This window comes from Leuciscus leuciscus (assembly GCF_965113295.1).
Source record: "Leuciscus leuciscus genome assembly, chromosome: 3".
NCBI lineage: Eukaryota > Metazoa > Chordata > Actinopteri > Cypriniformes > Leuciscidae > Leuciscus > Leuciscus leuciscus.
In genome coordinates, this window is record NC_138727.1 from 20,591,028 (window position 1) to 20,603,426 (window position 12,399).

At 44.8% G+C, this 12,399-nt stretch overlaps 1 protein-coding gene across 2 annotated transcripts in view; it reads right to left on the bottom strand.

The window, feature by feature from the left end:
- Positions 1-12,399, bottom strand: part of usp53b (ubiquitin specific peptidase 53b) — a 71,437-nt gene that overhangs the window by 12,536 nt on the left and 46,502 nt on the right. For both annotated transcript variants that reach the window (XM_082165640.1, XM_082165639.1), the window contains exons 11-14: positions 4,859-4,972; positions 3,910-4,032; positions 1,072-1,726; positions 927-991 (exon numbers count right to left, since the gene is read on the bottom strand). In XM_082165640.1, coding sequence (XP_082021766.1) covers positions 927-991; positions 1,072-1,726; positions 3,910-4,032; positions 4,859-4,972 — 957 coding nt within the window. The remainder of the gene's footprint in view (positions 1-926; positions 992-1,071; positions 1,727-3,909; positions 4,033-4,858; positions 4,973-12,399) is intronic.

Genomic DNA, 12,399 nt, shown 5'->3' on the forward strand with positions numbered 1-12,399 from the left:
ATGACAATGTTGATCTATTTGGTCTTGACAGAACATAACTGCTACACTGCTGCTGTTATTTCTGCTGCAGCGAGCAAGAAAGACATGCTGCTGTTGTACAATATAATATGCATGAATTACCGATGGCATATGTATACATGTGGAGCTGGGGAAGGAGGAGGGTTTCTGAAAACATGCTGCACTGCTACAGCAAATGCTAACTAAATATTTAAAGGTGGAGCACACAAGCTTATTTGCTATTGATAAATCAGGAACCAATCAGCTGTGCTCAGTTGTCTTTTGACTTCCGGTCTGTATTTTCACAGCGATCTTGCGTATTTATGAATGAACGGCTCGTTTTAAAATCTTCCCGGTCTACTGACATTTGTTAAGACATCTACTTTAAACATTACAATCCTCATGATAACTTTCATTAACTTTACATTAAGTAAATCCACTTCAAAAGCTAATTACTCCTGGACAGCAATGCCATTGAAATATACAGAGCGACCGCAAAAACGGAAGTTCAAAGACAATATTCTAAAGATGGCTGCGCCCTCGTTTCTCTGGCGCATAAGGTCTATATTAGAGAATGATGTGATTGCAAGCAGATTAAGTTAAGGACCTATTAGCCTGCGCCATCTAGTGTTTCATGACAGAACTTTGTATTTAACTAATTTCATAATTGATGGACTTTACACAGTTATTGAACCAAACTGAAACAACAAACTGAACTGACTTGAGCTGAATAATGAAACTTTTGACTTTTTAGAGCTACTTTACAGCAGAATATATATTTGCCTCATATCTAAAGAAGCTTGCATCATTGATTTTGTTATGTTCCTGTATATTACTGTGAAGCTGCATTGAAACAATCTGTATTGTATAAAGCATAATAGAAATTAAGGTGACTTGACTTGATGCCATGGCATATGGGTAACACTCACTGTGATACAGCGGAGAACGCACTGCCTCCATTTTTGAGTCACCTTGATTATTATGGCCTTGATCCCTGAGAAAATACACCACTGCATTAAGACCAAGGAATCTAAAAGAAAAACTTCACACCAATCTTTACTTAATTTATCCTACCTGAGGTGCTGTGCTTCTTGACTGAGTTTGAGCTCTTTGCCTGTGAAGTTCTCAACACCTGGTGAGTCAGGATTGGTGGAACCACTGCTCAACCTATCACTGCTCTCGTATCCTGACTCTGTCCTCTGGATCATCCAATTATCACTCCGCTGTGCTACATTTGCTCCACCTTTAGGTCTGGTCACCATCATCTGTCGCTGAGACTCCTGGGAGCTTTGACTTTCAGTCTCCAAACGTGAGTCATCTTCGTAAATAGTCATCAGACCTTTTTGTTTCTCCTTCATCAGCCCTCTCTCATGGTCAAAGCGGCGGACACATCGAGGGCTCCCACGTTGTTGCTGCTGCTGACGTTGTTCTAGTTCGCTCAGCACACTGTCCACATTCAGGACCTCTCGCACTGGTCTCCATGAGGGCTTGGACTTGCCACGCTCTGGGAGATTTGTGGACCCATGATGGCAGAGAGATGATGAATCAATGTGACGACTGGTGCCAGTGGCCATTCCCTGGTTTGAGCGCAACTCCTGTGGTGATACACGAACATGTACTGAAGAATGCTCAGGTCGAGAGACTCGTGAGGAGAGAGTTCTTTGTCTCTGGTCAGAATGAAACCTCGGGCCATTTTCAGGGGTAGAAGATGATAGAGTATATGTCATATCTAAAAAAACAAAAACAAATTATAAATATAAATATACAGTGGTCCAAAATATATTTGGATACCTAAGCTACTTTAAATACATATAATAAAATTTAAATAATGATTGCAAATATACACTTTTCAAGCCAAAGCATTTGACAAAAAAAGTTTTACGTGTCAAATTTTATAACAAACTGATATATTCTTCAAAATCAAGACATATTCCGGTTGTCATATTTTATGACACTTAAGGGAAACTGACTCTACAAAATTTTTTAATTACCTTGACACCATTTTTAAATAATAGACATAAATGGCTGAGAAAAGTTTCAACATAAAACATAAAAAATCCCTTATTTCAACATAATTTGATTACATATGTCACTTGGTTTGATATTTTGTAATCTAAAGCAAATACATTCTGAGGGTTACATACGTAACCGATACGTTACATATGTAAAAGTATGAGAGATCAAACATTTTCAGGGGTCTCTATAATGTCTCTAATGATTTATTATTATTATTATTATTATTATTATTATTTTGCTTTAACTTAACTGAAAAAAGGTTTTAAAATAAGGTCCCATTTGTTAACATTAGTTAATGCATTATGATTATGCATTATGCATAATGATAACTAATGATAATGCATTAATTATCTTTTTTAATCTCAGGTAATACAAATACAACTGTTCATTGCTAGCTCAGGTCCATTAAAGAATATCCATTATAAGAAACAGATACAACTTTTGATTTTAATTATGTATTAGTAAATGTTGAAATTAACATTAGACATTAGATTAATAGATGCTTTTGAAGCATTTTTAAATGTTAGTTCATGTTAACTAACTTGTTAACTAATGTTATCAAATGGCATCTTATTGTAAAGTGTTATCAAACACAACTATGTGGAACCTAGTAAGACTCAGTCATTCATAAGGTTACATTAATTTTAACATGAATATTAAGCCTCTTTGAACAGATATATGCTTTCTGAAGCCTGTTTAATAGGACAGATGGTTTGCTGTTATTTTGGAGGTTAGCCAGTACTCAAACTTTTTTCCTGTGTGTAAGTTGCCCTTAGAAGCTCCGTCTGTCAGAGCAAGCGCCCCCAGCTGAAAATAGAAATGTTGAACGAGCGCATGGCTTCTTTCATGTTTTCAAACTCCCAGAAAAATATCTTTAAGCTGCTATCTCAACTAAATAAACAGTGGCTGTGTATGAAAAAAACAAAACAAAAAAAACATATACGTAATTAAGTAATAAGGTTCACCAAAAGCTAAAAAAATCATTGCATTGATTCATCATTAGTTAATTCATTGTAAAAAAGAAATAAAAATTGATAGTTCTGTGGACTCAATAATAGCATTTACAAATGGTAAATAATATTAAAAGCTGAGAGATTCAAAATGTCTGATTGATTAACACCATTAGATGTAGGCCTATATATATGTATGATGACTATATATATATATATATATATATATATATATATATATATATATATATATATATATATACACACACACACAAACATATATATATATATATATATATATATATATATATATATATATATATATATATACACACACACACATACACATACACACACAAACATATATATGTTACAAATATTTTATTACTGTCTCGAATTCATAGCAAAAGATGCATAAATGCATACAAATTCTCATATGAAACCTAATTTCAGAGACATGAAGTAGCAAAAAAAAAAAAAAAAAAGGACAGCACTACAGTAGCAAAATAAAAGTCTAAAATCGGCTTATGTTAAAAGGGCTCTAGTGCTCATAAAAAGGTTTAGCAATTCTTTTTTGGCGTGAGGATGATTGATGCATATTACCAGTGGAAACCGTATTACAATGTGCAACACACAAATCTCCATAAACTAAAAAATTCAAAAACTACAAGGAAAAAATGGATGAGTGTATGGTCTACAGTACACTAACATTATAATATGATTAAAGTGTACATATTTTATGAGCACATTAGTAAAAAAGAGCATAATTGTTGTGACACTTATTCTGAGTAAATTATCATTAGAACTGCATTATTCTGTTGGATTTTTTATAGAGAAAAATATAATGGACTCTACAAAGGCTACTGTCCAAAGGATGATAATTCATTTTAAATTCAATAATGCAAATATTATAAATATTATAAATATGTATATTTTATTAACATACCTTTGTGTTGGAGAGAGTCTGATCTTCGGTAGCTTCTTTCACTCTCTCTCCTCTGTCCTCCGCGGTGAGAAAAATCTCTGGAAGATTCTCGAAACTTGCTGGGACTTTCTGGAAGCACTTTAACTGAGACATTGAAAATGCATAAATTGGTAGGATCAAAACTCTAAAGAGCTCTCACTCTTGGCAGAAAATTATCTTTATAATGCAATTCCTTCAAACTTTGTTTCTTTCTTTAGTTAAAGGGATATGGAAATTCTCTCACGATTTACTCACCCTCATGTAATTCCAGATGTACTTTATATGACTTTATTTCTTAAAATGAACACAAATGAAGACAAAGTGAATGTGACGGTAATCCATACATCCCCAGTTGATGAATCAATGTCTTCTGAAGTGAAACAATAGGGGTGTGAAAGAAAAATGCTAATATTTTATATATTTTTTTAAATATAAACCATCGCTTCCAGCTGTCATACGTCATACGCATGATATAACCGTGAAGCTCACGTGAGAAGTGACGGGAAACCCGCATGAACCCGCATAGGACAGTTAAGTTAAATGATGGTTTATAGTTTAAAATATTTTAAAGTTTAAAATATTATTTAAAAATATTATTAAAAAGTATATTTTTACACCCACCAATCATTTTACTTCAGAAGATGTTGATTCATCAGCTGGGATTGTGTGGGTTACCGTCGAGGTTGTTCTGCATGGCTTTTGAATCATTAACTTTAAGGAACTTCTCCACTTGTGTTATGGACTCACAAAGAAGGATTATTTTTCTACAAATCTTTGCTTGAGTTTATCTGAAGAAAGAAAGTCATATACAACTGGGACACATGAGGGTGAGTAAAGGATGAGAGAATTTTCAATTTTGGGTGGAGTAACCCTTTAACCATTGCGTAGAAGCATAACATACTGTACAGGAATAGTAATGATGATGACTTACAACGATTGGATGAAGATTGCATTGGTGTTTTGTGGGATCCCTGATTTGTTCGTTGGGAACCAGCACTCACATCTCTCACACTCTCCAGTTTCTTAGAGCATGTCAGCTGAGTGTCTGCAAAAGAAAAAGAGAGACAGAGAAATCGCAGGGGTAAGTCTACATCCAATTAGTGTTTTTTTCAAATGCAGTCTTACAATAAATACAGACTTTTACATAAAGTTTCGTTCCCTTTCGAGGGAACTCGAACTGCATCAATACGACACTTTGGGGAACGCCCTTAGCGTAGTGGCTCTGAAGCATGAATGAAACTAAGCCAATCTTGATTGGCGTTGCGTCATGACGTAACGTGTGACGGCATACACGGAAGCTAAAAAGGGGCGCTGGCACACAACAGAGTTAGCTTTTTTCTCTTCAGCAAGCACTCTGTGTCAAACTGTCTGTCCTATTTGGTGTTGTTTGTTCCATAAGAATTGTCTCAAATAAGGTCTGCATTGCAATATAGAATCTAGTGGCTCGGATCTCGCGTTTGCTGAGGCAGAGCGTAGATTACGGGAATACTCTGCAATAAAGATTCTGTGACTGGGATCTCGCTTTTGCCGAGGCAGTGCGTAGATTAAAGGTCTGCATTGCAATACAGAATCTATAGTGGCTTGGATCTCACGTTTGCCGAGGCAGCGCGTAGATTACTGGTCTATTCTGCAAAGATTCTGTGGCTGGGATCTCGCGTTGCTGAGGCAGCGCGTAGATTAAAGGTCTGCATTGTAATACAGAATCTATAGTGGCTCGGGTTTCGCGTTTGCCGAGGCAGCGCGTAGATTACGGGTCTACTCTGCAATAAAGATGTGTGGGTGCGAGGCATTCACAGTCAGCTCCTGAGGGTGCTGGCAGTGTTCATTGAGAAATATCTCGGCGCGCGTGCATCCGTGTGCTGTCGGATGTTTCAACCTCGCACCTGTTGACTTTCTTCTCGAGGGATGAAAGCCAAATATATTGTAACGGCTCGGATCTCGCGTTTGCCGAGGCAGCGTGTAGATTACGAGACCGTATAAATAAATATTAAAACAGTATTGTCTGGTGATTATGGCTGCATTTAATTCTATGAAATTAAAATGATGGAATATTATCTGACTTTAAGAAGTTAATTTTTACTTTTAACTTTTAATTCAGCCTACCATCCAGACCGTGTTTCACTTATCCAGTGTTTATGGCTGCATTTAATTCTGAGGAATTAAAATGATGAGCAGCGAATGTCGAAAATAGTTTTTGATTTTTCCCAGCCGGTTCTCTGCCTCAGAGTATCGCAAACAAGAAAATGGCTGTCCCCCCGTGGAGGGACGAGTGAGAATCGCTCCTCCGCGGAGCCCTCAGGAAATTGATGTTTGTATCCAGCGTCAAGTGCGCTTCGGGACACATCGGTTTTCAGCGAGTGCACGCTGCAGTGTCCGCCCAAAAGGCTTGCGGCCAGGCAGTGTTCGCGCTGCTTCAGGGGATCGAGAACAAATCTCGAATAATACCTGAAATCAGTCTCGAGAGGCTGGTTCCCTTAGTAGAATATTTCAAAGCATGGCAAGACCTGCCAAATATTTATCCTTGGGTCCTGCACACAATCGGCAGTTCGATTTCACCCACCGAAATTCAACGGGTTGGTGTGGAATGCAGCCGACCCAGTGCAGGGTTGGGTATTGGAACAGGAAGTAAACTCCCTGCTGATAAAAGAGGCCATAGAGCGTGTTTCTCTGCCGGACAGGGAGTCCGGGTTCTACAGCCGCTACTTCATAGTTCTCAAGAAGGATGGAGGGTTGCGCCAACTTTAGATTTAAGGCATTTGAATCGGCCTCTGAGGCGATTCAGGTTCAAGATGCTCACTATTCCCATCATCGTGAGTCAGATCAAATCTAAGGATTGGTTTGTCACGATAGATCTAAGGGACGCATACTTCCACATATCTATCCTTCCATCTCACAGGAAGTTCCTGAGGTTCGCTTTCGGGGGCGAAGCGTTCCAATATTGGGTTCTTCTGTTCGGCCTAGCTATGGATGCAGCTCTAGCTCTACTGAGGCTTCAAAAAGGGGTGTCAGGGTGCTAAATTATATCGACGACTGGCTTATTATGGCCCAGTCACAAGAGCTGGCAGTTCGGCATTGATGTCGTCCTTGCCCACATCCAGAGCCTGGGGTTGTGACTCAACACGAAAAAAAGCGTGTTGGCACCAGCCCAGAGAACCACGTTCCTGGGAGTGGCGTGGGACTTGGTCACGATGCGGGCACAATTGTCTCCTGCACGGATCGAGTCCATCCCGGCCACGGTGACCAGTATAAAGCTAGGCCAATCCATCACTGTAAAACAATTTCAGAGAGCGTTAGGGCTCATGGCAGCAGTGTCCAACGTCATTCCATTCGGAGTCATGAGGCACATGAGGGCCATGCAGTGGTGGTTGAAAACCAGGGGGTTTTCCCCGAGGGGGAACCTGTTCCACATGATCAGGGTTACGCGCAGATGCCTTCGTTCGCTATCTATGTGGAAAAAAAGCTTGGTTTCTGTCCCAAGGCCCTGTGCTGGGAGCGTCATGTCGCCGGAAAGCCGCTTCAACAGATGCCTCCCTCACGGGCTGGGATGCGGTCATGGATGGCAGGGCTGTGAGGAGCTTCCTCCCCGACATCAGGGGTCACCACGTAGACAATGTGTCGGTATTCTCCTACTTGATTCATCTAGGGGTTCTGAGATCACGCCCTCTATCCAGATTGGCACATCAGATCCTCCTGTGGTCCCGGGGGAAACTGTTATCTCTCAGAGCATTGCACGTCCCAGGGGACCAGAATCAGTGAGCAGACATCCTGTCGAGGCAGGGGCTGAGGCCCGGGGAATGGAGACTTCACACTGAGGTGGTGAAGTAGATATGCGAGAGGTTCGGCCCAGTGGAAGTCGATTTGTTCGCGTCTCGAGGGACGTCCCACTGTCCACTGTGGTTTTCTCTCATTTCTCTGGAGAGGGTCCGTCGAGATGGGATCAGCCTACTTCTAGTTGCCCCGTACTGGCCGGCCCGGGTATGGTTTTTATCATAGCACTCCTGGCAGGAGGGACCTGCTTCCACAGGCCGGGGGCTCAATATTCACCCTTGACAGGACCTGTGGAAACTTTGGGCCTGGCCCCTGTGGGGGCTCAGTACCTAGAGGTTGGCCTGTTGGCTGAAGTGGTTGAGACCATACTCAGTTCCAGAGCTCCTTCCACGAGGAGATTGTACGGCCTAAAGTGGAATGTGATTCCACTTGGTGTAGACAGCGTGAGGTGGACCCAGTTAACTGCCCGGTTGGCTTCAGTACTGGAGCTCCTCCAAGATCGCCTCTCGGCTGGTCTTACCCTGTCCACACTTAAGGTGTACGTGGCTGCTATTGCGGCTTTCCACATTCCTCTGGGTAATGGGCCTCTGGGGAGTCATCAGCTGGTCGTACGTTTCCTCCGTGGGGCTCGGAGGATGAAACCTGCGGCTCTTACCGGAGTTCCCACATGGGACCTGGCTGTGGTTCTCGAAGGGCTGGTCGAGGCCCCCTTCGAACCTCTGGAGTCGGCTGAGGCCAAGAACCTTCCCTCAAGGTAGCTTTTTTATTAGCCATTACTTCTCTGAGGAGAGTAGGAGATCTTCAGGTGCTCTCTATATCTCACGGGCTCCTGGAGTGTTCTCCAGGCGACATTAAGGCTATCTTGCATCCCAGGCCAGGCAATGTGTCTAAGTGCCATTTAATGTGGCACGGCCTACGGTTCTCCAGGCTTTTCATCCTCCACCTCACGTGACGGCGGATGAAGAAAGACTTAATTTACTCTGCCCTGTCAGAGCTCTCAAGATTTATATCCAGAGGTCTTCTTCATGGCGGAAGTCAGACCAGTTGCTGTTGTGTTTCGGGTCGCCCAAGAAGGGGCTTCCCGCATCCAAACAGACCATCAGTAATTGGGTCATTCAGGCTATCTCTATGGCCTATCAGGTGCGCAGCTTGCCTTCACCTTTGGCCGTGAGGGCTTATTCAACCAGAGGCATGGCGTCCTCTAGAGCCCTCCTTTCAGGGGCCCCGATCCAAGAAGTGTGCGATGCAGCAGGATGGGCCACCCCTCATACTTTGATCAATTCTATAGCCTGGACATTCCTTCTACACCAGGCACTCTAGTGCTCTTGTCCTAAGTGCGCCTGTGCGCAGCTTCACACTGGGACAGGCAGGGCTCGTTCCCCAAAGTGTTGTATCGACGCAGTTCGAGTTCCCTTGAAAGGGAACGTCTCTGGTTACGACTCTAACCCTTGTTCCCTGAGAAAGGGAACGAGGACTGCGTCCCTCTGCCACACCTTCCCCTGCCTGGGAGCGACTTGCTTCATCGCAGAAGCTAACTCTGTTGTGTACCGTCGTCTCTTTGTAGCTTCCGTGTATGCCGTCACACGTTACGTCATGACGCAACACCAATCAAGATTGGCTTAGTTTCATTCATGCTTCAGAGCCGCTATGCTAAGGGCGTTCCCCAAAGTGTTTTATCGACGCAGTTCTCGTTCACTTTCTCAGGGAACAATGGTTACAGTCGTAACCTGAGATGTTTTTTAAGTAGAAGAATTACATTTAAATTTAGTTCAGTGTGTTTCAAAATAATAAAAACACACACAAATGTTTTAATACAGTAATATAAACTGTAAGAACTCTAAGTTCTAACTTTGCATTTATATTTAGTGTTCACATGTCAATAATTTGCAGTGTTGTTATTGTTAAGTAAAACGTCGAGTAGGGAATGGAGACGTCTCGTCGGATGAGTTTCCAACGAATTGGGATCATGCTAGGGAGACCAATTGCCTTTGAGTGAAACTAAAACGAGCCAATGAACATTGGCATGCAACATTTGCATTCCGCGTCCCGCCTGTCAGCGCGGGTATAAAGGCGGTATAAACTTATCTCTTATGTGCGGAAGCTTAGCTGGGAAGAGGTCACACTGCTGGGGGGGGTGACGGAGGAACTCACGAGGTTAGCCGTTTGTTGGGTAACCAACGGAGCAGGAAAACGCACATATCTGGCCCCTGGGGAGAGAATGGCGTAGCAAGCCGACACTAACCTAATTCCTCGCGCTACTGGCCGAAGCGAGTACACGGGAGGAAACGGGTTCTACACAAAGGCTATAAAACCTAGCGAACGTGTTAGGTGTCGCCCAGCCCGCAGCTCTACAGATATCTGTCAGCGAGGCGCCTTGAGCCAAAGCCCAGGAAGAGGCAACACTCCTAGTAGAGTGCGCCCTCAACCTAGGTGGACAAGGCACGTCCTGGGAATCATAAGCCTGGACGATAGCATCCACTAGCCAGTGGGCTAACCTCTGCTTGGAGACAGCCTTCTCCTTCTGTTGGCCTCCGTAACAGACAAATAGCTGGTCTGAGGTCCTAAAGCTTTGAGTTCTGTCAATGTAGCAGCGCAGAGCGCGAACAGGACAGAGCAAAGCCAGGGCTGGGTCTGCCTCCTCCGGGGGCAGCGCTTGCAGGTTCACTACCTGATCTCTAAAAGGAGTGGTAGGAACCTTGGGCACATATCCGGGCCGGGGTCTCAGAACAACGTGAGAGATGTCCGGCGCGAACTCTAGGCACGATTCGTCGACCGAAAATGCCTGCAGGTCCCCTAACCTCTTGATGGACGTCAAAGTGAGCAGGAGAGCTGTCTTCATTGACAAGATATTTAAATCAACTGCATGCAAGGGCTCAAATGGAGGATTCTGGAGTGCTCTGAGCACTAAAGTCAGATCCCAAGAGGGTACGGGGTGCGGATTACGAGGAGGATTCAATCTCCTAGCACCCCTGAGGAACCTGATGACCAGGTCATGCTTTCCCAAAGACTTACCTTCTACTGCATCGTGATATGCGGCTATTGCGGCAACATACACTTTGAGGGTGGAGGGAGACAGCCTTCGCTCCAACCCATCTTGCAGGAAGGAAAGCACGACACTGATCGGGCAAGTTTGGGGGTCTTCCCGGCGGGAAGAACACCAACCGACGAATAGGTTCCAGTTCAATGCATAGAGGCGCCTTGTAGAGGGGGCTCTAACGGAAGTGATGGTGTCTACCACAGCCTGTGGTAGGCCACCTAGAACCTCCGCGTCCCGTCCAGGGACCAGACATGGAGTTTCCAGAGGTCTGGACGCGGGTGCCATAGAGTGCCCCGTCTCTGAGAGAGAAGGTCCTTCCTCAGAGGAATCGGCCAAGGAGGGGCTGTCGCGAGGAGCATGAGCTCTGCGAACCAAGTCCGGTTTGGCCAATACGGCACAACAAGCAGGACCTTCTCCTCGTCCTCCCTGATCTTGCAAAGAGTCTGTGCGAGAAGGCTCACTGGGGGAAACGCATATTTGCGAAGGCCCTGGGGCCAGCTGTGCGCCAGTGCATCCGTGCCGAGGGTTCCTTCAGTCAGGGAATAGAACCACTGGCAATGGGTCGTGTCCGGAGAGGCAAACAGATCTATCTGAGCGGCTCCGAAGATTTCCCATATCAGCTGGACCGCCTGGGGATGGAGTTGGCATTCTCCCGGAAGGGGCGGCTGCCGTGAGAGCTCGTCAGCTGCACGGTTGAGCATACCAGGGACATGAATTGCTCGAAGCGACCTCAGATGCTTCTGACTCCAAAGGAGGAGATGGCGGGCGAGTCGCGACATACAACGGGAGCGTAGACCACCTTGGCGGTTGATGTACGCAACGGTCGCAGTGCTGTCCGTACGGACCAGTACATGCCTGTGACGAAGTAAGCCTCTGAGGCAGCAAAAGGCTAAGCGTACTGCTTGCAACTCTAGGCAGTTGATGTGCCAATGCAGTTGGGGCCCCGTCCACAGACCCGAAACTGCATGCCCGTTGTACGTGGCCTGTGAAATCTGTGAAAACCACAGCATGCCTGGACACCTGGACTAAGGGCACTACGGCCCGTAGAAACGCAGAGTCTGACCAAGGACTGAAGGTTTGGCGACAGTGCGGGGTGATGTTCACCCGGAACGTGCCGCTCTGCCACGCCCATATCGGGACTCGATCGTGAAGCCAGCGCTGAAGCGGTCTCATATGGAGCAGACCGAGCGGCGTTACTGTGGCTGTGGCTGCCATATGCCCCAGGAGCCTCTGAAACTGTTTCAGTGGGACCGCTGACCTGCCTTGAAAGGACTTGAGTAGGTTGAGCACTGACTGGACTCCGTGAGGCGCGCTGTCTGAGCGACCGAGTCCAACTCCATACTCTGCGTGGGGCAGAGTTTGCTCTTGTCCCAGTTGACCTGAAGCCCCAACAGACTGAGATGCTGAAGCACCATGTCCCTGTGTTCGCACAACAGTTCCCGTGAGTGAGCTAATATTAGTCGTCGAGATAGAGAGAATGCGATTGCCACGTTCTCTCATGGGAACAATGGCTGCCTCCGCGACTTTCGTGAAGACACGGGGCGACAGGGCCAGCCCGAAGGGTAGGACCTTGTACTGATATGCTCGACCCTCGAACGCAAACCAAAGAAACGGTCTGTGTCGAGGGAGGATCGAGACATGAAAGTACGCGTCCTTCAGGTCGATCG